At 37.2% G+C, this 26,726-nt stretch overlaps 2 protein-coding genes across 2 annotated transcripts in view; both read left to right on the top strand.

The window, feature by feature from the left end:
* The first annotated feature begins 3,807 nt into the window (after nt 1-3,807).
* On the top strand, nt 3,808-12,814 carry LOC107587342 (coatomer subunit delta-like). The gene is made up of 9 exons (XM_016275086.1): nt 3,808-4,071; nt 6,895-7,074; nt 8,139-8,335; nt 8,423-8,587; nt 9,230-9,395; nt 9,470-9,617; nt 9,721-9,829; nt 9,982-10,186; nt 11,295-12,814. The coding sequence occupies exons 1-9, from the start codon at nt 3,874-3,876 to the stop codon at nt 11,382-11,384; spliced, it is 1,458 nt and encodes a 485-aa protein (XP_016130572.1). The 5' UTR covers nt 3,808-3,873; the 3' UTR covers nt 11,385-12,814.
* An 8,358-nt stretch (nt 12,815-21,172) lies between these two features.
* LOC107587438 (pleckstrin homology-like domain family B member 1) overlaps nt 21,173-26,726 on the top strand; it is a 31,358-nt gene continuing 25,804 nt past the window's right edge. The window contains exons 1-2 of the mRNA XM_016275233.1: nt 21,173-21,319; nt 24,819-24,920. Of these exons, the coding sequence (XP_016130719.1) occupies nt 21,317-21,319; nt 24,819-24,920 (105 nt within the window). The 5' untranslated portion in view covers nt 21,173-21,316. The remainder of the gene's footprint in view (nt 21,320-24,818; nt 24,921-26,726) is intronic.

The raw sequence follows: 26,726 nt of genomic DNA, 5'->3' as shown, positions 1-26,726 counted from the left end.
CCCTCATGCTGTCCCAAATGCATATTACTTTCTTTTCGACTGGACAGGTAAACACAAATTAAGATTTTTAGGCAAATAATCCATCTCTGTGAGTCCTAAAGATGCTTTAAAAACCACTCACAGCTACCGTGACAGTAATCCATCTGACCTTAATGGTTGAATCAGTATCTTTTGAAGTGAAACAACAGATAAGAAAAACACTAATAATTTAAACATTTGTCTATTAACAATCACCTCCGATCAACTGTCATATGTGCATGGGTTACAATTCACTTGTGTTATGTGGATTCTAAGAGATGGATTATTTTCTTAAAAATCTTTGTGTTTATGTCAAGAAAGAAAGTCATTTACATCTGGAATGTCATGAAGGTGAGTAAATTAGAAAATTTTCATTTTTTGGGGTGGAATATTCCTCTAAAGACCGATATTGCACGCCATTACATAACATACACATTCACTGTTTTGTAACTTATACTGTAACAGGAAGTGTTGAAAGGATCATTGCAGTTTAAAACATATTATGAGAAATTATTATTTCAAGACATGTAAAGCATTTTTGCTCGTTTATGTGGGCCGTCCCAAGCATGGTTGCAATGTGTCCATTGTCAAACTCCAAAATCAGATTATTTTTAATTCTTAAAAAATGCCATTATTTTATTAGAAAAAAATAATTATTTTATTAACAAAATATTTTAGTTTGTTTTGTATGTTTTTTTTCATTCGATCAGATAACATTTTAAGATGTCACATGGTCATGTTACAACGTGCCCCTCAGATGTTACAATGTACCACACCTACGGGGCATGTTGTCACATTTCACTTCCATTTTTTTAGGGTAAATAAAGAAAAACGTATACACTGCAATTATGAAACAAAGCGAGATATTTGTACTAGACAAGTGTAAAATTACTGTGGATAAAAAATATATATATTCTGAGCCCCATGTGGATTTACACAAACTGAGAAAGTCAAAAAGTGTTACTTCAAACATTGTCCATTTAACTCAACTGTCACTTTGAGCTTAATATTTTATACAATAACATTCAACTATTCACACAGTGCACAATAAATACTCACATCAAAACAAATACTTCAAATCAAAATATGACCTTCTGTTATGAAACAAGACATCGATGTCCACTGAAGAGGACACCAGGACTTAAAGCATGTTTATTACACATTTTGGGAGACACAACAAATTAATAGAGAAAAAATTATATATCAATATTCCTATGAAATATTAGATATTATGAAAATCTTGCTAATTATTACTCCCATTATTGCACTTATTTGTTCATTCTATGTTGCCCCAAAAAACACATTAATATGCAAATTAGATACAGTTTATTGTATATAATGGGAAAAGGCTCTTATGGTCATTTTACACCCAAATTGCATAAAGAAAATGTTTTTTTAAAATATGTGATTAAAATTGTGATTAAAACAAAAATCCCTCTATTTTTGCCTTTTCATGTCTATTCATGTCTTTAAAAAAAAACAAAAAAACAGGACTTTAAAGTCCAGATGTCCTCTACAGAGGACATGGCATAATATATTAATAAAATATAATTTTTTCTTATGCTCTAAACAATGTAATGACACGACAAAATACTAAATTCACAAAACTGTTTTTTCTTGGTCAGGAGGCTATTTAAACTGAACTGAGCTGGATGATGACATTACTGAATTCAATGATGAACTGCCTTTAACTGAAAAGTGAGTGTTTACTATTGTCCTTTTGCATTGACACACTATTTTCCTATTTTGATGCTGTAAAGCTGCTTCGTTATATAAATAAAGGTGACTTGACTTGACTTGACTTGACTTGACTTGACTAGACAGACAGACTGACAGATAGATAGATAGATAGATAGACAGATAGATAGACAGACAGATAGATAGACAGACAGATAGACAGACAGACAGACAGACAGATAGATAGACAGACAGACAGACAGACAGACAGATAGACAGACAGACAGACAGACAGATAGATAGACAGACAGACAGACAGACAGACAGATAGACAGACAGACAGACAGACAGATAGATAGACAGACAGACAGACAGACAGACAGATAGACAGACAGACAGACAGACAGATAGATAGACAGACAGACAGACAGACAGACAGATAGACAGACAGACTAGATAGACAGACAGACAGATAGATAGACAGACAGACTAGACAGATAGATAGACAGACTAGATAGGCAGGCAGGCAGACAGACAGACAGACAGATAGATAGACAGACAGACAGACAGACAAAAACACAGACTAGATAAGAAAGACAGACAGACAGACAGATAGATAGACAGACAGACAGACAGACAGACAGATAGATAGACAGACTAGATAGACAGACAGATAGATAGATGGACAGACTAGATAGACAGATAGATAGATGGATGGACAGACTAGATAGACAGACTAGATAGGCAGACAGACAGACAGATAGATGGACAGACTAGATAGACAGACAGATAGATAGACAGACTAGATAGGCAGGCAGACAGACAGACAGACAGACAGATAGATAGATAGATAGACAGACTAGATAGACAGACAGATAGATAGACAGACTAGATAGACAGACAGATAGATAGTGTAGCGAATCAGCTCATGGGGAAATATGAATAATTCATCATAAAAATTTAGCGTATTGTCAAATTGAAAATGAGCTCAGTGATCATGTCTGTGTATAATGTCGCTTCTTGAGCTGTTAAACTGGCAAGAAAGGTATGTTGTCAATATGAGGAATGAACAGTGTTCAACAGTTCAGCAGGCCTGTAACTTAGTCTATCAGCTTCTCATTAAACGTGTCTGTGATAACGAATCAGATATGTAAGTCTGTGATAAATAACAGTGGGGCTAAATGACTTTTTGACCGAAATATCAAACGTTAGCTCATTTGTAACATCTGTTGACGTGGTCACATTGTGTTAGCCTTGAATTCACTGCTGGCATAATTCATGTTTAGAAATACTGCAATAAGTTATCATGAAAATAACAACCATTCAGATCAATTCAAACGTTTTTGTCTTATTTTTGTCTAATTTGGTCAAGTTACAACTAGTATTTGTATTCATGCAAATTGACTTTTCTGTCAGATCAGATCAGTTGAAACTGGACGAATTGTTTCAAAGCTTTTCTGTAAATTTAATTTTATTTTCCCAAGAATTGAGAGCATCAGAAAGAAAGAAACCACACAGGTTTTCATTCAGAAAATAAGAGTAGATGGATAGAAGCTGCATTTTGTGAGTCATACTTTCATTTATTATCTGATAGATTTTGTACAGTTGGAAATGTTTTATGGAAAGGTTGATATTAATTCTATACAAAGTCTTTGCTCATTGTTTTGTAATGGGTGCTAGCTTGTCTCATTGAGCGTTGCTTTGCAGTATTTTGTAGCAGCTGTCTTTTCATAAATGCAGTCAGTGAATGCATCCTGAAGACCGTGTAATTTTAATATCTTGCTAAACAGACCACAAAACTCTTCATCCCATCGATTTCTTGATTTCTCAGAAAAAGCACACGTCAGAACAGCACGCGAATGAAATGTTTAACCGGCAAGGCTTTAAAGCACATGCAAATAATGCAGTTCTTGCATATTGCATACTGTACTCTTTGTCGATTTTGTTTGTCCCATCAATCGTAAAAAAGCAGAGGTGAGTCCAGACTTTGGACCTAAACGTGGCTGGGGGCATCTGTTATTTTACTCCCACTTCTGACCTCCATCCCGTTAAAAACCTCTTTGCATTTTTGAAATGGCTCCTTAAGATTATTGTTGAATAACTCTTCTCCAGGTGCTGTTGGCAGCAGCAGTCTGCACCAAGGCGGGTAAAGCCCTGGTGTCACGGCAGTTTGTGGAGATGACACGGACAAGAGTGGAGGGTCTGCTGGCTGCTTTCCCCAAACTGATGAACACCGGCAAACAGCACACGTTTGTGGAGACTGAGAGTGTGCGCTACGTCTACCAGCCTCTGGAGAAGCTCTACATGGTGCTGGTCACCACCAAGAACAGTAACATACTGGAGGACCTGGAGACACTGCGTCTCTTCTCACGCGTGGTATGATAGTAACAGCATGCACGATGGAATAAAATACTTTTTATGGATAACTTAATTATGTCTTCTTGATATATCTCAGTGTTCATGTTTCTTTGTGAGAAATTCATTGTAAAATGAATGTTTCAGGCATTATAGGAGCACGGTGCCTGTATATTTTACATCTTATAACTGTATATAGCAAGGGTAGGGTTGGGAATCTAAAATCGATTCCGATTCCAGAATCGGATACTTAAGGTCAGGAATCGGGTACTTGTTGTCAAATTTAAATTTCGATTCCGCCCATCGATTCCTATGCACTTTTTTTTTCTTCATCTGAGGACCAAACCTAGCGAATGCGATCTGCCAGGACCTTGCTCGCTAACCTAAGCGCTCCAAAGTTTGGCTACATTTGCGGTCAGAAGCCATAAAAGCTAAGTATAATATCTGTGATAGCTAAACATGTTGCAAGAGAGGTGTCACCACCAACATGACAAAGCACTTTAATTTAATAGATCGTTAAAGATTGCGATTCAAACACCAATGTGATTCTATTCCTAAATTACAATGATTCGTCTGTTTCATTCCTCAAACTTTGACCTGTGCAATCAATGTTGTGATCACTTGGTTCGTCCGTGCAGAGTACGATCACATCAGTGTGATTTGAACATTTAAATCTGCGTTCGCGCTGCCGCTGACCTAAAGAGAGCAGCTGTCTGTCATGAATGAAACCGCTTCACAGTCTCTTCAGCCACACAGTATCATTATTTCTGTCTTACAAACATTCAAATCACAGAAGTACTGGGATAAAAGTTTATAGTTCAGATATAAACTGTGTGCGCGATGTGTACGGTAGCAGTTAAAATAGAGTAAATCACCTTTTGAAAGTAATTTGACACTTCCAAATTAAGATTTATCGATTACATTGTTATGCCAGTAGGTGGCGAAAAGGGGCTGTTAAAATGTATTTGTCTTTGAATCATACAAGAGATTCATTCAAGAACGCTGATTCATCCAGTAATGAAACAAGTACATCTTGAGTGAGTAAGTTATCATTAATTCATGAATTACATGCCTGTTGTATCCTGTTGTTTTTTTATTCATGGTATTCAGCTCCAATAAATGGTTTGCAAAAAAGAGAGACAGAATAAATGTTTGATATCATTATTTAATCACATTAAAATCGAAACTGGGAATCGAAAAGAATCGGAATCGATAAGCGGAATCGGAATTGATCAAATTCAAACGATACCCAACCCTAAGCAAGGGTCTTCAACCAGAGGTACGCCAATTAATGTTTAATCTCAAATAATTACTAAATAAATAAAACGGGTAAAAAAAACATCACAGAGTCAAATTTAAATACAAGCACCCTGAAACCAAAGCAAAAGCACACTCAGTTGATACTGTAATTATATAATATTATTGGTGAAACTGATTTAGCAAATGCTCCATTGGGTTTTTGAGTTTGAGCTATGGAGAACGTGAAATGTTCCTCTTTACAGTGTGTTTTTGCAGCGGTGAGAAATTAAGCCAATCACAGACATGTTTGCTGATCTCTTGAATGCAATGGGCAATCAGAGGTGTTTAAGTTTGAGTCCACTCACCACTCTTTTCGGTGCAGAGTTATATGCTCACTCTTTTGCGAATAATCTCTCATTAACAAACAATGACACAATGTGTGTTAGAGATTTATTATGCAGTGTAGACAACTTTATTTATTTTAATGAAATGTTGTGAGATTGCAAACTGGGTTGAGTGACAGCTTTTTAGTGATTGTAAAGTGAGCAGTATGTCACACTTTCCAGGCAATATAGCTATAATACGTCAAATAAAAGTGTTGTTTTTCATGCTGGTAAGAGGACCGATGGCCAATTACACGTTGAAAAGTTTTGGAAGTGACATCTACACACATATTTATATTTATTACGTGTATTTATATATACGTGATTCACTCTGAAGGTGCAATTGACACAAATATGGCATGTCAAAATATATATGCAATTTAAATGCAGACTAATAGATTACTAGAAAAATATTTGTATAAACATTTTTAAATTCCATTCCAATTATTTGTGAAAGTAATGCCTTGTAAATAATCTTATGTCTCACTGTACATTGCTATTCTTGTTATGGTGGAGCCTTTGCTTACACATTACATCTGCACTTTATAAAAAAAAAAACACTAATTTCAGATGCTCAATTATTTGATTCTTAATTGTCTATCTCACAGAAAATTAAAATGTTAAGTCTTAGTAAACTTGAAGCTAAAGTTCAAGTAATGTTTATTTATTCATCTGACAGTAAAATTTAAAATGTGAATTTTTAATAAACTTGTAGCTAAAGTTCAGGTAAATGTCCAGCTGACTAGTACAATTAAAATGTATGACACTGCAAATCCATTAAAATAATTTACAACAACTGCAAACAACTAATGAATTGTGATTTTTATCTCAACATGTTGTTTATGATGCGTAAATCTCAATTTTAACAAAAACTAATATACAGGCATTGATGCATGTGCAACAACAATAATGGGCATAGTTCTGATCTACAGTCTTAACATAATATACATAAAACATAATTTATTCTTAATCATAATTTGGTTACTTTCTATTAATATCGAAGGATATATACTTAATATTTAGCTTTGCTTGACACATTTTGTATCAGGGAATCCTTGCTTCATGTCTCTATCGCCAAAGGGGTCCTTGCCCTGTCAATTTTTTAAATTATTATTTGTTTGTATAACAGAAACTTGTACGTGTTTATCGTGGGTTGTTCTGTTAATATCAGAGTTCTGAAAGGAAGCTGACTGGTGTGTTCATTTTTCTTTTATTTTGGTAGATTCCTGAATATTGTCGTGTCCTGGAGGAGAGTGAAATTTCTGAGCACTGCTTTGACCTCATCTTCGCCTTCGATGAGATTGTTGCCCTCGGTTATAGAGAGAATGTTAACTTGGCCCAGATCCGGACATTTACAGAGATGGACTCTCATGAGGAAAAGGTGTTCCGTGCTGTCAGAGAGGTAGGAATAGCAATGCACACTGCATTGACTGTTATTGTGCACTCAGTGGCTAAAAGTATGCTGGCATCTTTTCTAATGAACAAATCTGGCAATTCCCCAAGAGTCTACAGTATATAATGACATTCTAGAAAATTCTCCAGTCTGCTATAGACTTGTTTAGCTCAGGTGCATGCACTGATGCAAAGGAGGAGGATCAATAAGGTCCTAGTGAGTGAAACAAAGTGCTGTGTGTGGACTAGGGATGCACGATATTATCGGAATGTTATCGGAAATGGCCGATAATGGTTTAAAATATAAATATCGGCATTGGCCGTGATATGAAAAATTATGCCGATATGCCTTGTTGATAAGATGAATAACTCGCATGTGCCTAGGGTGCTCAGATGTCAGCAGAGTGGTCATTCTTGAATCTAACTTTTTCCTGAATGATGATAAGATTCACTGTTTTTTTTTTGCCACATTTAATCTGAGAATGCAAGTTCAGAATGATGCATCCTTCGTGCAATAGAGTCAACAGTCTCTAGTCACACGTATTATTAAAACTTAAATACAAGGTGCTCTAAAAGATTTTCAGAATTTTTCCAACTCTTTTGCTTCAGACCATCTACAAATGTTGCGACAAATGCAGCAGTTAATTTCTAGTTAATTTACAGTTATTTTCAAAACTTTCTGTGCACTCTCATTATAAAAGAAATTTGTTGTTTATTTATTTCTAACAAGTAAGTTTTTGTTAAAAATGTCCTAAATTAAAAATAATTTGTTTATAATCTCTGCACAGGAGAGACAGGAGGTGTTGAACAGAATTAAATATATTGGTATCAGCAATTGGCCAAAATTAGTTGAAAAATATCGGCATATTGGATATCGACAAAAATCCAATATTGTGCATCCCTATTGTGGACTTCATAATTAAACATCCCTGATACCTGCCATGTGTTTGGAGTTTATAAATAACATGCTGGCAATGGTTCTCAGAGGACACTTGATAAATGATTTAATTGCAATATAATTTACTGTCGATCATCTTTTCTTCACTCTAAACCACTCAATTAATCGTTCATCAGACTCAAGAGCGCGAGGCTAAGGCAGAGATGAGACGGAAGGCTAAAGAGCTTCAGCAGGTACGGCGTGATGCCGAGCGTGGAAAGAAGGGGCCGGGCTTTGGTGGTTTTGGCAGCTCGGGCATGAGCAGCAGCAACACAGCCATCACAGACACACTAATCGAGGTCGAGAAACCCAAACCCACACCTGCACCTGTCAGGTACTGCCATACTCTTAATAGACTACAGCAATCCTTTATCTGTATAAAAACAACAGCAGGCTGCAATTTAATGCCCTTTTGTTTTAGGTCCAGTGGTCCAAGTAAAGCACTTAAACTGGTTGGCAAAGGTAAGGAGGTGGATGAATTTGTGGACAAACTAAAGTCAGAGGGAGAGAATATCATCTTGTCCAGCACAGGCAAAAGACCATCAGAGGCATCCAAATCTCTGCCGCCTCCAACCCACACAGAGAGGTAATGATGTGTCAATGTTTGAAATGCAGAAATCATATTGAGTATAGGTATTAGTGGAGTCTGTGATCTTATTCAATTAAAATATTTTGCAGTGCTGTTCATTAATGCGATAAAAGTCAATTTTTGTGTTTGTAAATATTATGTCTCTTTGCGAGGTTTGCAAATATAAGTTAGACATGGATTTAAAATCTTTACTACTTAAGTTTCAGAGTATGACCTCACACATCTCACTTAGCATGTAAGCCGTACATATTCTTTTCAGTGCCCATGTTAACAGTTGCAGCATTCATGCTTTACGCGTGAGCAGCATGTCAGGTAGAGTTTCAGCGCTGAGCCTATTTTTGCTGCATCTTGAACGCTGAACTCAGCAGAACATATGGTGGAACTGCACTTATTCATCAACACAGTGAAGACACATTATCACCACTTTCTAAGTTTTAACTAAATGGGGATTTAAACAGCAGTTCCCTCCTCTTGTAAATTAGATTGCAAGTTTAACAATCAAATAGTTCTCAATGAACCACTCTTGATCTTTTCCCTTTATTATAGGGCATTGTCAGTGCAATAACCCAGAAATCACTCAATTTTAGATCCACAATTTTACAACACTTAGGTAAATCTTTCACCAATTTTAATTTTCAGTGTGCATATGCGAGTTGAGGAAAAGATCACTCTCACGTGTGGCCGTGACGGTGGCCTTCAGAACATGGAAGTGCTTGGCATGATTACCCTCAGAGTGTCTGATGAAAAGAATGGGCGAATTAGACTGAAATTCAGCAATAATGACAAGAGAGGCGTGCAGTTGCAGGTAAGGTGTTTTTTAATAAACCTTTAGAAAATGTGTTCTATGTTTGTAACGCACTTCTAACGACTTCCTTGTAGACCCATCCAAATGTGGACAAAAAACTTTTCACAGCAGAGTCTGTGATTGGTCTGAAAAACCCAGACAAATCCTTCCCCCTGAAAAGTGACGTGGGTGTGCTGAAGTGGAGGCTACAGACGACAGATGAATCTTTCATTCCACTAACAAGTCAGTCCTAAACATGTGGTTTAGTATTACCAATAAAGTTAACAGCTTACATCTCCCCAGTAGTGTCACATGACTTGCGCTCATTTAATTTCTGTTTGTGTAGTAAACTGTTGGCCCTCTGAGAGTGGTACTGGCTGTGATGTAAACATTGAGTATGAGCTACAGGATGAATGTCTGGAACTCAATGATGTAGTCATCTCTATCCCTGTACCGTGAGTTCATTTGATTTAGTTCAGGCCCTAATTCATACACATTATACACCTTTACTGGCATAATAAAACCTTGTTTCCTTGTGTATAATGAAGCATTTTGGAATCGTTTGGCTTGTTATTTACATTTGTCTATTGTAACAATTTCATCACAGGTCAGGGGTGGGAGCTCCTGTGATTGGTGATCTAGATGGAGAATATCGCCATGACAGCAGACGGAATGTCCTGGAGTGGTGTCTGCCTGTGATTGATGTGAAAAATAAGACTGGTAGCCTGGAATTCAGCATACCTGGCCAGCCCAATGATTTTTTCCCTGTCAATGTCTCCTTTGTCTCCAAGGGCAGCTACTGTGACATTCAGGTAAGAAAAGAGGTTAATTATAGATTAGGGCAGGGTTTCCCAAACTGGGGTTTTTGAAGGAACTGCAGGGAGTTCAGGAGTTTATGAGAAGCTAATAATTATTTAAATAAAAAAAATTAAAATAATAATCAAACAAAAAAACACTGCATGCATGTTCATTGACTGACATCAGAGAACCTTGAACATGTGAATGTATTGTTAACTAATTGAAATATTACCTTTAAATCCTAGGGGGGTACTTCAAGTAAATATTTGATGTCAAAAAAGTTTGTGAATCCCTGGGTTAAAGACACAATATGTAATTTTCGCTGCTAGAGGGCGCGTATTCAAAATAAACAGAGACAAAGGCGTAGTTTGATGACGCTGTGACTGAGTGTGGAATCATGTGAGTTATCGTCTTCATCCCCACAGCCGATGCAATCTGACAGGACTCGGGCAGAAATCATGTTCATGGATGAGCTAATGATTTATTAACGTAGTAGAATGAAGCAGGGTGAGGCTAAAAGCCGTCGAAGCGAAACGAGGCCACTGAACGAGCGCGACACACGGCTCGAAAGCAGCAGAGCTTTTATTATGCCACAGTCGACCGCTTCCACTCCTTCCGGTCGTGCGTATGCGGGGGAAAAAAGCAGCGCTGTTTTATCATACTAGATACATTTGAATATATATATTATAATGCTACTCTGTGCGGTCGTCACCGGTCTATCAAATGCACAACATATTAAAGCGTCTTTGGTGTTTCCATGTTTTCTACAAAACAAAACTAGAAATCGAGGATGTATGACGTCATTGGCAGGCGACACAATGACACTATAGACACGGTCTGCATCACTAGTTAAAATTGCTTATTTCTCTGGATTTAAACATTCTTCGAAACATTTGGGATAATGTAAGTACACAAGTCAGCAAAATATATAACACTGTTCTAGTGGTTTTTGGATATTTTAATAAAAAAATCTTACATATTGTGCCTTTAAGGTATTGTTCGATACAGAGTACTGATGTTAGTTAATAGATTAGATTAATTATCATAAATCACAGTTCAAAAGCAAACATTGAAATTCTCTCATCTTTTCCTCTTTTCTCTGTTCATGTTCTCTCCTGCCAGGTCATTAAGGTGTCTCAGGTGGATGGGGACAGCCCGGTTCGGTTCTCCACAGAAACGTCATTTGTGGTCGACAAGTACGAAATACTGTGAAAGGAAACATCACTAACAAAATTCCACCCCACTTGACAGAGGAGCAGATAAATGGACTGAAAACATTCATATAAATAAAAGAAGGGAGAGACATACAAATGGAGGGACGATGCAATCTTTATCATCTTCAGCAGTACTTTTAACAGGATTATTCTTGTTCTCAGTTTCATCTTTGCTGGCAATATTGGCTCTACTTGTACCCAATATGGTTCACAAAGCAACCAGTCAGCAAGGGTTGGGGCTAAATGGAGACTGCATTGAAAGGAGGGAGTGGGCTGGTGGAAATTTATTCATTTGAAGCAATCATGGCAGTATATTTTTGAATTGATGATTCATACCTCCACTGTAAGGGTCAAGTCATGTTGCTTGTCTTTTCTCTCAGTTTGTGGTTTTCTAAAGATTTATTTTCAATGTGCTGCAAACTGACTTTTTTTTTTAAACACTAGAAGATCGTTGTACCTTGCTTGTAAAGGCCCTTTCGTCCATTTCATAGTCATTGTTTTGTCTCTTTCTTTGTCATTCAGACTCTTTGTTTTGTCTAAAATATATATTTTATCTCCTGTTTCTGTCTGCTGTTAAACATCTGACATGTTTAAGATGTCTGTGCTTGGATCTTTGTCTAACTCTTGACTGGCTCTCTGTTCTCCTGTTTTACATTGTTTTGGTGTAGTATTGCCAACCTTTAAGGAAATGGAGCCTGTAGTACATTTTCAGAAGTTTGTTTTTAGTGTATCATGGACATTTGAGGGCAATTTGAAAAACTAATTCAAATTAAATAATTTAAAGCCATTAACTTGTATTAAAGATAATTGTTTTCATTCAAGATGACAACATTGCAGTCAGAAAAATGTATTGCTTTAAAAATGAGAGCTCAGTCTGCTTTAAATCATGTTTTCTATCGAAAGCAAAAACTTCAGGCTTGGACTTTCATACTACTAGAAGGCAACCTGCTCCCCATCTGAAATGTGTTGTTTGTAGATAGAGCCCTTCAGTGGAGGATCAGGATCATGTCTGTCTCTTGACTGTCCGTGATTGTGAGTAGGTTTTCAGGGAGGGACTTCTGGTCTCCTATCAGCATTATGAGTGGTTCCCAGCCTGCCGAGCCATCCTCCCAAACTTTAGTCTCAACCCCACATGGCCCCCGCTAAAGAAAAGAGGTCTCCCTTGCTGTCTTGGTTTCCAGTAATGGCTTGAATGTCTCTGCACATTTTGATGAGGGGAAGGGCGTATAAAATGTTTTTGTTTATCTTTTTTCATTGTTTTTCTTTTTCTTTTCGGTTTTCATGGAATCATAATGAGGATTGGGGAATGGTATAAAGACATCAGAGATTTTTTTGTAATCTTGTAAAATAACGAATTAGGGATTCATGATGAAGAACATTCCAGTGTAAACTTATTTTAAAAAATCATTAAAGTGTTTAAAAAGGAAAGGATCTTTTGTTATCTGTTCTTTTCTCCAGTAAATGTGTCTTGTTTGAATGGTTATCACCATGAAACCAGTGGTTAGTTGAAAATCATAAATGTTGTGGAATATGTTTGTTCACCTGATTGTCAGTCCACCCCTATTTCAATGAAGCCCATATGACAGTACTACTGTCTTCACCCAGTCACACGTACTAGTCAGTATTTCAATTACCACACTGAATGATTCATGTTTTTTCTGAGGTTTTTGTTTTGTTTTCCCCACCTTAAAACCAGGGGTGGAGAGTTTTTTTTTTTTTTTTTTTTTTTTACTTCTCTTCAGTAAACAGATTTACTGGCTGTGCTCTTTTCGTATCCGTCTGAATGCAAGAGTTAGAAGGACTGAAAGTGGACTGATGGCCTGTATATGATCAAGCGATAAGGAATAAGGAGAGTTATTTTTTCATCCCTCATTTTTTGGGATTAAATACTATACAGTTTTGTATTTATTTTTTTTTCTTTTCTTTTTTAAAGAACCATGGAGCAAGAGAAAACATTTACCAATGTTAGTTTGAGAGACAATATGCATAAAATAGTCTTAGCAGTTAAAGTGACTTGTTCTGATGGAAACCCTTTCTACCTCCTCCACCAAATCCAGCTGAGTTTCTGAAGGAGCTACAGAGCTATTCATCTTGTTCAGTCTGTACTGATCCCACTCCTTAGGACCATTTCCAAGAATTTTCCTGTTATTTACAAACCAAGGACCACAATGGCCCCTAAAAGGGTTCGCTTTCAAGTAAGTTTCCTTTTGCACCTTTTGATATTTAATTGAGGGAAATTCGTTACAAATATTATGTATGTTGGCATATAAATGTAAATTTTGCTGAAAATATATATATATGAAAAGACTAGTAAGTTACAGGTTGGCATTGAGACAACTTACTCCATAATGTGTTCAAATGCATGTTCAATTAAATATTTTCTAATCACTGGAGAAAACAAGCCACGTTGTCCTATTACCAGAGCTTGGCTAGAAGTTTCAAGGCTAACGGCTGAAAACGAATACTGTATTTAGATTTACATGAAAGAGATTTGCACGACCACCAGAGGTCATCCTTTGCCTCATTTCATTTTCTCTTCTCTGCGTGATGGTTTGTGTCTTGTGAAGGGAAACCACCTGGACTGACACCGTGCGTCCTTTGAAAGTAAAATGTTTTGCTGCGATGATTTCTATCCTATTTACTTTATCTCAGGCCATATGATTTAGTGTTTGATTTGATTTAATGTCTATGAATTTGGTTATGGAGTTCAGATAAATAAGAGGGGAGAAAGAAAGATGAAAATAAACGAGGCAAATGGGCTTTTAACCACAGAATTACATACAGTGGCTGTTCTAGACAAATACTGATAACTCAGACAACATGGATCATAACTAATAGAAAATAAGCGATATTTTAGCGATATTTAAACTTGAATGGGCAAATGTTTGAGAACCCCCAATGAATATTCCTACCCTGCCTTCATACACTTGCCTGTAGTATTTTCAAGTTATCCCAGTGACCCTGATAGGCTACTTCAGGCAGCAGCCTTGTATTTACAGTTGTTTCATGACTTGTCTAATCACATCACATCCCATCCCATCCCACTCAATATTTTTTAGACAGATTTGTCAGCTGGCATTTTGAATTAACAAGCCGTTCTTTGCAACTTCACAGACTTGTAAAGTTACCCTCTTACATTCAGTGTCCTTTCCAGACATGCGTTGGTGGAATGTCTCATGGGTTGGGTTGGGTTAGATTAGGTTGAGGGGGAGCCACTGTTGCGTATATGTGTGTATTTGGGGTGTTTAACATTTGGACACTAAAATAAGACATTATTCAGAGTATTAAAACAGCCATTTCTCTGTTTTAAAAGAGGAAATGTAATCTCACAATATCCACAACCCTTCCAGTATCTATTCTTAGAGTATTTGCATTTGTGTTGTCTCTTCTGTTTGTTGTCATAAGACATTTTAAAGAGGTCAATTAACGTATTTAGAGGGCAGCTTTATTGGCTTATTGTAATTGAATTTAATTTCACATTTTGCCTATCTGGCTTGGCCAGAGTTCAACTATGCTGTGGGAATTAGATTTCTTTATACAGATAATTAAATGCACCAGGGACATCTCTCTCTCATCTGTCTCCTGATCTGGGCCCGGGTGTCTCGTTCCAGAGGCTGAACAAGTGAGGAGCTCATCAGCTGGTAGAATAAAAGACTGCCTTGTGGCAGTGTGTGAAGTGTGTGAGAGACTATGAGGGCTGGAAAAAGAGAAAGGGGTGGAGAGAGAGAGAGAACATGTAGGTGGGGGAATAGTGCAGGACAGAGAGGGCGAGGGAAGATATTTCTAGTTCTGAATGTGATTTGTCCATCCTGCTCTGGTGCTCAACAGAGTTTAAGGTGTATGAAAGTGAGCATGAGTTAGAAAGACACCTGTTTCCAGCTCTCAGGATTACACATGGGACTGGCAGAGCCACAGTTGGATCTGAACTCATAGGTAAGGCTTTTATTGACAGCTGGGTTTGTGTGATTAAGTTTTCTGAATACATTTAGAGTGATGCTACACTCTCAGAAAAAATGGTAAAACACTTGGTAATATCATGTACTATTTAGGTACTAATATGTACTTTATATGTACCTTTAAGGTACTAAAATGCACCCTTTAGGGGTAAAAAGGCTACACAGATTCAGAGTTGGATTTTTGGACCTTTTAAAGTATTTTCAATTTGTAAAATTGTAATTGTATTTATTCAAAGCACCAATTAATTTTTTTTAAAATATATAAATTGTACCACATGTTTGTGTCTGTCAACCCATTTAAAACATAAACATTTTTGCAGTCTTCATTAGAATCAGTTTATGAATCACTGAAAAAGGAACTGAGAGGAACAGAGAGATTTCTGAAGAAAATGGAAACTTTAGTAAATGACTCTTGCCAAAACATAATGGGGATCCTGTCTTTAAAAAGTAACAGTGCAAATGTCACTATGGACACTATGACGTTATATTATGAGTTATGAATGATCTCATACATGAATGCATTTCTTTATTTTAGTTACAGTACGTGTGAGCAATGGAGAACTCTAGTCTTACTATGTTAAATATGATTGAGAATAAAAAATGGGCTGCACTGGACCAGCACGGAAATAATGGCCCTGACCTAAAGCATGGACAATGAAACTATTGTCCCAGCGGAGATAGCACTGTGCACACCAGTGTATGAGTAGCCCGACACATTTTTTGCACCAGCAATGCTACTTCCACTAAAAGAGGCCGACTAACAGGTGGTTTGAATAATTGTGAAACACATTCAATACTTCTTCTACACCTGTGTTATGTATGACATCTGCAATGCTGCAGTCATAGATTGAACATTTACATGATTCAGCTAAGGAATCATATGTGACATACTTTATAGGCTACAACAGTTAGTTGTGACATTCCAGACATGTCAGTCTGTGCATAATTTGCAGGGATTTTTCATGGACTCTTTCTTCAGGATACATAATTACATCAACAGATGGCCACGAGTAAGTGACTGTATCTGAATATGCATACTTACCTATACAGCAGGCAAAAACAGTACTTGAAAAATTATTAGTATGTCAGAATTCACAGTATTCATAAAACAGTAGGCAAAAAGTACCAAGATGACCAACTACTTTGTCGTGCACAAGACGCTTCAAAAGACGCCAGAGGAAAAATCGCATCTTTACATAGAAAAAAAAACAAAACAATGGAAAAGCAGCGCAGGGGAAAGCAAAAATGTGGCCTCTTACTGTCTTACATTTACTGTTGCAGTCGTGTTGTTGGTCTGAATTTCCAAATGACTCTGTACAGTCCAGGCATAGCAGAGCTGTCTGAGTAAATGCAAGCGTGAGAGATTAGGCCACACCGTGAACACGTGCACCGCCTTTCCCCTTGTTTAATGCATTGCTTTGCTGCAATGGTAAAAGATGTAGTGAGATAGTAAAAACATTAGTAAAAATGAGTTACTTAGAGAGTTGTTGAGAGTTTGATAATGTATGTTCATCTAGTCAATATTGCAGGAAGTGTATAAAAGTTAACTTGAACATCAAGAATGTTGGAAGGAGAAAAAGAAAGAGGGAGTGGATGAAAAGAACATCAAGGAGTAACAAAAAGATGGAACTGAACACCAGCACAGACTTAGTGAAACAGTGCCAAACAGGATTTAGTAACCATGATTGCTCAAGCTTTTCTTATAATGCCCACAACCTTCATTCAGTCAGTCTGGGTCTCACCAGCTCTAGACAGCACACAAACACACACTTCACTGACCGATTTATGTCGATAATTAAGTCTGGCTCTGTGAGACTTAACCAGCTTCAGGTTCAAGTATTCGTATCTTTTCAATCTTTTAACTCTCTCTATCTGCTTAAACCATAATTCTAGTCTTTTTTTCATGGAGTAATTTGTCCATTCGATCATCATATGAGTTCATATCTCCATCCCTTTAAAGGGGTGGTTCACTGGGTTTTTTCTAGGCTTGATTGTGTTTATGGTGTGCAGTCTAACATGTTAATGCTTAGTTAAAAAAAACGCATAATTTTCCCACTCATATATGAATAGATTTTTACGTGCACCTCTAGTTTTCTCTTCCTCTTCTCTAAAGCAGCGCAGCAAGGCATCGCCCCCTTTGCTGCCTTTTCCCGGGGGTGGGGTTTATCTGGGTTTGTGATGTCACGAAACCCGGGAAGTAACTCGTTGTAGTCCCTACCAGCCGTTTTTGTAGGCATTAAACTGCCAGAATTTTAAAAGACGATATCTCCGTTTGCATTGAACTTTCAGCTTCGTAACTTTGCAGATATTGTTTATGCTCAAACAGCAACATTACACTAACTAACCTTAAAAGAGTGAAATCGCAATGAACCACCCCTTTAAGGAAATACAAACACTGCATGACGGAATGCTATGCAGGACTGCAAATTTAATAGATTTAAAAAAATTTCAAACAATTTGCATTGGCGGTTTAAATTCTTAAACAGTGTTCATTCAAATATTAACAATTTGTTATCATGTCATGTGTATCGTGTCGTTCCAAACCATAATGATTGTCTTTGGTGTGAAACACTAAAGGATTTAGCAAAATTCAAGAATGGAATGAGATGGAATGAAATGAGCAGAAATACTGTAAATGATGATTAGAATTCAAATTTTTGGGTGAACTACACCTTTGTTGTTATTAAAATTGTGATGAAATTTTGTCCTTTTTCATTTTTTAATGGTGGTATGAGTGCAGGTGCAATGGAGAATGTTGATGGCACATTCTGTTCGGACATATTTGTGCGTGTGTGTGTGTGTGCAAGAAAGTGTGAAATATTTGACAGAAATGGGCAGGCTAAGACGTGCAGGGAAATGCCAGAATGTGAATATTTTAAGTCTAATGTCGCTAATGGAACAAAAAAGTGCATAATGCAAGAACGTTGTACTCCCTCTTGGACAGCTCTGAAGAAAAAAAATTTCATACTACTGTGCCAGTGAAACAAACCCAGTCGTTCTTCTTGTTTTCTCACAAACACACTCTCATACAAACAGTGTTCTGATCTCAAGCGTTTCTGCCACGCAAGCACTGTGACTGTTCTCTGGGGTGAAATCTGTGCCTTGTTGCTTTACTCTGATACTATAATAAGTGACTAGACTGTTGCAAAATGTTGCAAGAGATTAAAAGAATTGAAGAAAATGCTTAGCTTTGATATCACATCTGTTATTCCAAGATAGCAGTCCAGCATGTAAATATGGAAAGTTATGCAGCAGCTAACTTTCCAACTTGTGTGCTTGCCATGTGTTGACCATGGCAGCCTCACATGTGAGTCACTCTGGACTTTTAAACTAAATGCCTTACATATAAATGTTGAAAGTTATTTGGTGGAATAATCATTTCCTCACATAAAGTCATTGGAATTTTCACTCCCAGAGGACAACAAACACATAAATAACTTAAATATGGCTCTATAATAAAGCACTGGTGACTCAAAACATAGGACTACTTTAGATTATCAGGCCTATTGAAATTCTTTTTTTTTAATTGGCCGCTGGAGAATGTTTATTCCCAGAGAGTGGCTAGATCATAGGGTCAACCGACAGGAAGAGTCCCCACTTAGGATCCCACACCAGAAGAGTCTGCTCCTCTTCCAGCTGTGGTTGCCTAGTTGCTGTTCAGATTTGTTTGTGTTAGTTTTTTATGTGTTTGGACTCTTTTGACATCTGTCTTACTCACTAGCAATGGCCGTGGAAAAAGCCTTTCTTTCTCCTTCTCCGCCAGACAGATATTTTCCTCTCTAGGACTCTGATTCATGGCTTTCCCATGTTTTTTAAGGTTGTTACCAATCGGTCTGGCTCGGTGTATGATTGATTGCTTGGGTGTATGTTCACTAAGAGACAAAACATAAATGTTTGCTTAAAGGTGTCATATGATGCAATTTCAAGTTTTCCTTTCTCTTTGGAGTGTTACAAGCTCTTGGTGCATAAAGAAGATCTGTAAAGTTGTAAAGACTAAAATCTCAAATCCAAAGAGATATTCTTTATAAAAGTTAAGAGTCAGCCACGCCTACCTAAAACGGCTCGTTCTAACACGCCCCCACATATCTACGTCACTATGTGGAAATATTAGCATAATGCCGCCCAAATGTGCACGCAAAGAAAGAAGGCGTGGTTTCAGGAACAGCAGTAGTGTTGATGCAGCCATGTCAGGGAGACGCTGTGTGTTTCAGTGCAAAAGCAAAAGCACTTTATTTGGCCTTCCGGAAGTAGATGCAATTAGGAATCATTGATTAAGATTTATTTACAACAGAACAGCACAACCCAGATGTTCGAATTTGTGCAATGCATTTTATGAACCTAGAAGAGTACAAGGCTGGCTGTGCACAAAGGCTATTTCTAAAAAAAAATCCAAAAGGGTAAATTCCGACTTTGCTATGACAATATGGCACTTATGAATCAGCGACACCAGCTTCATCACTGTGTCTGTCACGCGACTCTGTTGCCCTTTCGGGCTTGAACTGATGGTAAAACTAACAACATTATTAACTGTCTTGATATTTACTTTGAAAGCTGAAGCTGCGATTATGATAAGGGGCGTTACATTTTCGACGCGTGCTTGTGGTGTTCGGCCAGTCACAATGCACTGGGTCAGCTGGCCAATCAGAGCAGACTGTGCTTGTCAAAGGAGGGGGCTTTTTAGAAAACGAACGTTTGAGAGAGGCGGGGCATAGAGGACCTACAATAATGTACAGTATTTGAAAAATAATGTGTTTTTTGAACATTAAAGCATGTCAACATATTCTGTTACACCAAATACACAAAATAATGATTTTTAAATAGTATCATATGACCCCTTTAAGAGTTCCAAGAGAACTTTATTGAATATTTTTTGTTCCCCGCATCTTGTTTCCATAAATTAATCTAATTATGTAACAAATACTCTTAAAGTGACTCACATCAGCAGTTTTGCAGCTGTTAAACATCAAATGGAAAACACCATTTTTGTTTTGAAGAACAGAAAGTGAGTAGGGGGACTCCATCTGGAATATCAAGGTCTTTTCCGTCCTCCACAACAGCGTGTAAACTCAAATCTGTTTTTCAAAATAAGTCCATCTGCTGCACTGATGGGGATCTGACCATTTTAATACTATTCCAGCAATTCCTTAACAATCATCTTCTAAGGCATGACAGTAACATCTTAATATATTTCTTAAAGGGATAGTTCACCCAAAAATGTAAATTCTGTCATCATTTATTCGCCCTTATGTCATTCCAAACCTGCATGACTTCTGTGGACAAAAGAAAAGAAGATATTTTGATGAATGTTGGGGACCAAACAGTTTTGGTTATTATTGACTTCCATTGCATGGACAAAAAAAAAAAAACTGAGACATTTCTCAAAAAATATCTTTTTTTATATCCCACAGAAGATGAAAGTTTGGAACGACATGATGATTAGAAAAAGATAATAGAATAAAAATTTTTGGATTAACTATCTCTTTAATAATTAAATTAATTGTAATAATATGTTTAGCATGTTTTTGAGCCGTAAGCTGAGCATACAAGTAGTAAACAGATGAGTCAAGTTTATAGACGATGAGTTGTGTGTGACGGTGTAGATATATGTCCCCCGTGATTTAGCTTTCTAAATTTAAACATAAACTTGATGATTTATTCATGGTTGCTTGGAAAGACGGACCGGACACTTGGATTCTGACAGACTTTTTTTCATGTGGATTCCTCTACTAGTGCTTTCTATCTCTCTCGCACTCTCTCTCCTCCCAGCTGTGGTGGTACTATGTAATTCTGTCCTCCAGAACTTCAGAGCATTGAGTAAGAGACATGAGTGAGCAGCAGAGACAAACAAACAGCGAGAGCTGGACTGTAGACAGTCAGCCAAAGGCTCAAAGGCGTAAACTCAGGACATAGCATTGAGATTGTGAGTAAACAAGGCCATGCAGCAACAGAGCAGATCTTTCTTGGGCTAAAAAAGATGGTGAGTGGGCTTGGTATTGCTTATGGGTTTTTAAGAGTTTGGTATTTGGTATTTCTAAACACTCTAAGAATTTTGGTTAATTTTAGTACTTCGTTGATTTGGGCAGCTATATAAGAGACTGAAGAAATGTATAATGCTGCACTAAATCAATGTATATTGCATAATATTTATCAGATTTATGCAGAGAACATGAGTGCTAAAATAACTCAAATTAATTTAAATATATTAGACATTCCATGGGATCAAAATACTTAGAATATACATTTTGAGTTTTATTTTTTGTATAAATTTTAATAAATAAATTACAATTTTATAGTTTAATATTAGAATATATTTAAATAGTCATTATTAGTATATATTTATGTATCCATTTTAAGCATAGATTTATTTTTATTTATTTACGTTTTTAATGTGCTGTTTGTTGTATATATTTAACTGCTGCCTGTCTTGGTTATGATTTTTTTCATAAAAGACATTTTAAATCTCAGTTTGATTTAACATTTTTGTGGTATTAATATGGGTAGAAAAGCCATCAGGCCTTCATGTTTCCAGTCTTTGGTTTCTATTTCCCAGATTCACCTACTGTCCGTGCTATATATAGCTGTACTGTTATATTAGCTTAGCTATGTTCCTGCTGTGGTTTCCTCACTTCTCCCTGTAACTCTTACATACTGCCATGTGTCTATGTGTGTGTGTGTGTGTGTGTGTGTGTGTATGTGTCTATATACGTGTACCCTGTATGATTATAACCCCTGTAAGAGGAGCTTTGTGGTTTGTGCTGGTTGAGTCTATTTTCTGCTGCAGAGGGCAGGACACAGTGGCATAACTGCAGACTTAATGACATGTTTCAGAGGCAAGCCACTTACCAGCATAAAAAACTCCAGATGAACTGCTATTAGGTGTATTTTTGTTTGTAAAGGTATTTGACTCAAGGCGTCAGTATCTGTCTGTGTACGCTTAATGTCAGTGACTCTGTATTGTCCAGGTGTGTGTGTGTGTGTGTGTGTGTGTGTGTGTGTGTGAGTGATGGTGAGAGCAGTGACCATATTCAGTATAGTGACAGAGGCTTTCTGTTCTCTCTTCCCTCTGTGTCATACACTTGACGTGATTGTGAAATGCGGATTGGAGCACTTGCCAGCTGCACTTGCAAACATGACATTAGAAATGAAAGGATAGAGAGGCTAGCTAGAGGAAGGAGCAAAAGAAGAGGAAGTTTAATTTTATACCAGCTGTTGAGTTAAAAACCGTAAATGTCCATCATCATCTTAATGAATATGCATTCACTGTACCAAACCTGTCTTCGCTTGTTTCGAGAAGCAAAGCGTCTCATTCCAGTCGTTTCCCTGACTGGACATGCCAGCAGAGGAAAGAGTTGAATTAATCTTACATAGCTTTGCCTTTCACACTCCTCTACAAATTCAGATGTCCTTTTAGATGCTCCTTATGGAAAGAGTTGATTCTTTGGACAACTGGCAGACTAAGGTAATCTGTTATATAATGTTATATTAGTTTCCATATTGGAATTAATATTAAATATTGGGTCTGTTTTTGATGTTTTGGTGTACTTTACTTTAAATGTTGAATGTAGCTATGTAGCTAGCTAAGCTATAGAACAGGGGTGTCCAGACTCGTTCCTGGAGGCCACTGTCCTACAGGTTTGCCTCAGCACACCTGCTGCCATGACGTTTCTAGTAGGCCTGGTAGTAAGACCTTGATTAACTGGTTCAGGTGTGTTTAATTGGGTTTGGAGCTAAACTCTGCAGGACAGTGTACCTCCAGGAGCAGGATTGGACACCCCTGCTATAGAAAAATGTGAAAAGACTGGTTGAAAAGAAGTGATCCAAAACAGATCAGATCAATTAGGAATACTGAGTTTGGGTGTTTACAATTAAAACAAGAGATTCTGATTCAGAAGATTCGTTTATTTTACATCAGAATCACTTGTTCTGATTATAGACAGCTGATACTGTCTTTATTGATAATAAATTGTCAAGAAAATGTTGCGTGGTGAAATGCTACAGTGTTAAATTTTTCTGGACAATAGGCTATTTCAGCAGTAAAGGTGTGTTTACATTAGTTTCTTTTAGCTGTTTAGAATCAGAACCAGGGCTGTCCTTAGCTGACGCTGGCCTGGTGCGAGGTAGGGAGCGTGGCCCCCCTCGGTCCATTCGCGATCGCGTTCCTTGGGCCGTTCGCCACGGGGACCCGGTGCGACCGCACCAGTTGCAGCCCCCTAAGGACGGCCCTGATCAGAACGGGTGATTTTGGAATAAATTACTCTTTTGAATCAGAATCACATGTTCTGATTGTAAACAGCCAAACTGCTTCACTGATTCTCAATGACCATTATATATAGATGGAAAATGTTTTTAACGTTTCGATGTTCTGCAAATTATGAATGTAGCTGAGTTGTGTAGCTAAGCTACAAACTATCTATAGCTATGCTAAGATGAAATTAGCTAAACTAAGCTAAAAGCTTTCGGTATAACTGACAACTTGTGATTTTGAATACTTAGACTGGTTAAAAAGAACCTATTCGAAGAAGTAGTTCTGAATCCCTTGGGATTTTTACAGTGTGTTCTGTTGGTTGTTTAGAATCAGAACGAATTATTCTGATTCAAAATAAAATGCTCTTTTGAATCTGTGTCAGTTGTTCTGATTGTAAACAGCTAAACTGCTAATTAATAAAATCACATTGCAAAGTTACATAATTTTAAGTTACAGTACCACCTCGAGAAATGTAGTTCAACAAAATGCTTTGCTACTTATAGTGACGTTACTGCCCTTCACTGACTCACAATGGCTGTTATGTACACAGATACATACACACATAGACCCTGATGCTCAGTTTGTCTTGCGGATCTGTTTCTGCTTGATTTCCAGTGTGGCTTTTCTGAGAGACAGTGGTATGTGATAGAGACGGAGGAGGGGTAAGGGAAGGAGGGAGAGGGGGATTTCAGGTTAAGGATGTTCCAAAATGACTGATCTGCTGTGATGTGTGTACTGACCTGAGGTCTACTCTGGTTTGTTCACACTAATGTGCCTGTGTCTGTACCATAGATAATTGGCTGCATCTGTTCACTGTGAGTCTGGTTGTGTGTGTGTGTGTGTGTTTGTGTGTGAGATGAGTCACACTGACTCATGCTGTGTATTTCAACTAAGATGCAGACGACAGTTGGTTAATCACAGAATGCATTTGTTAGTTCATTGCATCACTGTATTTAGTCTACAATAGGAAACATCTGATGTGTTTTATTGTTCACTGATAGGATCAAAGACACAAGCTTGAAATGTTGTAACTTTGCCAGCTCTACATGTTTATTCTAATAGTCTGTTTATGTTGTATAAATAAAACAAATATATGTTGTGATTATGACTCTTTATATGAAAGTTCACTCGCATTTTATGAGACTGAACCTAATCACCTCTTCGACTAAGAATTTTTGGTCATATTTGGACTTTTAAAAACATCTTGCTGTTTATCTTTCTGTAATTCCAGGATCTTAACGAATACCATGAAGTGACCAATAAATCCATAGACATGGACAGGCTGAATCAGAATGTTCCAGAACACGGCCGTCAGACTCATCAGGTCTTACAGGTGAGTGTGTGAGCACATTTTAACATTTTTCTCTCTCACACACACACACACACACACACACATATGTTGGCTTTCCATGTTTTATGGGAACATTCCATTGGTGTGATGGTTTTTATACCGTACAAACTGTATTTTCTATCCCCTTAACCTAACCCGACCCCTCACACAAAACTTTCTGCATTTTTAGATTTTCAAGAAACTTCAATCTGTATGATTTATGAGCTGTTCTCCTCATGGGGACCAAAAAATATTCCCACAGGGTCAGAATTTACTTGTATTACTATACTTGTGGGGACATTTGGTCCTCACAACGTAGGAAACAACAGGACCGCCCACACCCACCCACACATACCATTCAAAAGTTACGTTTGAACGTTAGTGTGTATAATAGATGCATACAGTGTGTTTTACTGTTGGTTTTCTGCTTATTCGTCATTAAAATCATAAAAACTGAATATAATATAAGGTGTTAAAATGTCTACATCAGCATCAACAAAGAATTCTGCAAAATTCCTAGGTTTTGTCACCTAAATGTGGAGTCTGCAGATCCCCACAGGAAGTGGAAATTAAGAGGCAAACTGTTTCCTAATTATAAGCTTAATCTTCATCACCGTTGATTCGAGAGGCTGAGTTCAGCCTTTCTGTCTGCATTTAATGTTGCTCAAACATTGCACTGTATTCATCCAATCAAACATTGCAGGGTCTCATAAACATCAAGCCGTTAGTTCAATGCACCTGTTAAAACTTCACTAGTAAAGTTGAGTACACAAAAACCCACGCAAATACACACAGAAACAAACTGAGCTGTATATGGAAAAAATGTCAGAAGACAATGAAAACTGTGGAGCAGCTTTATATGCAGCTCTATTATGAGGAGATGACAGGATAAGATATGAAAGCTAAAACAAACTACAGTGACATTTAATCACTTTAGAATGAATTCATACATTGTTACTAAGCCTTATTGCTGTTCAGTTTTAAAGGTTATTTCTAAGGACGCTGTTGCTAGACTCGTAAAAAAAAAGAAAGAAAAAAAGATGACATATGAAGACACTTTAAAGATGTGTGAAATCTTAATTTAACTGGTGAATGGTGTGAAAGTTAGAGGGGTAAAGTCCATTCATACCACAGATATGGGACTAAAAACAGCCCAGGATCCTGTACCTGTCTATCACAATCACAACCCATGTAATGGATGAGTACCCACTATATGTATAACATATGCATTCAATGCAAATGTTGCCTGATTTAAATGGGGTTTACTGTATTTTACTTCATGAAATAGCCGTTTTCACATTGTGGCCACTGTAACTTATCCTGGGCCATCCTAATGATGTCAGAATATTCTAAAAGGAAAATAAACTTCTTAGAATTTTTTGTATGTTTATTTTGTATATACGTTTTTTTTTCGACCGGCCTACTGGACAATCCGAATGGTCTGTCCATTTCTAGTAAAGTCAGAGTTTTACATCCCAGAAGGACTGATGTGAAATTTCCACTGGTTGCTCTTCAGTTTCCAAAATGCTTTCTAGTGCATCGAAACCTGTGTGAATTCTAACATCATCTAAAGACACAAAATAAATGAAATATGCCATTTCCTTATTAAAAACATGAATTATACTATTTGTTTCGATAGAACAGCACTCTCTCAAACATCAAATTGTGATTTATCAAACAAATAATACCCATGCTGCCCTTGAGAACCTCCATCTGTGACATGCTGAGGCCAAATATCTTCCTCCTTTGGTCATTTATTGGTCTGGTCCCTCATCTAACAGCTAAATCCTGTTAGCCTCTTAGCCTGCA

This window comes from Sinocyclocheilus grahami, unplaced genomic scaffold (assembly GCF_001515645.1).
Source record: "Sinocyclocheilus grahami isolate Dianchi unplaced genomic scaffold, SAMN03320097.WGS_v1.1 scaffold92.1, whole genome shotgun sequence".
NCBI classification, from domain to species: Eukaryota; Metazoa; Chordata; class Actinopteri; order Cypriniformes; family Cyprinidae; genus Sinocyclocheilus; species Sinocyclocheilus grahami.
This window is presented reverse-complemented; position numbering and strand designations above follow the sequence as displayed.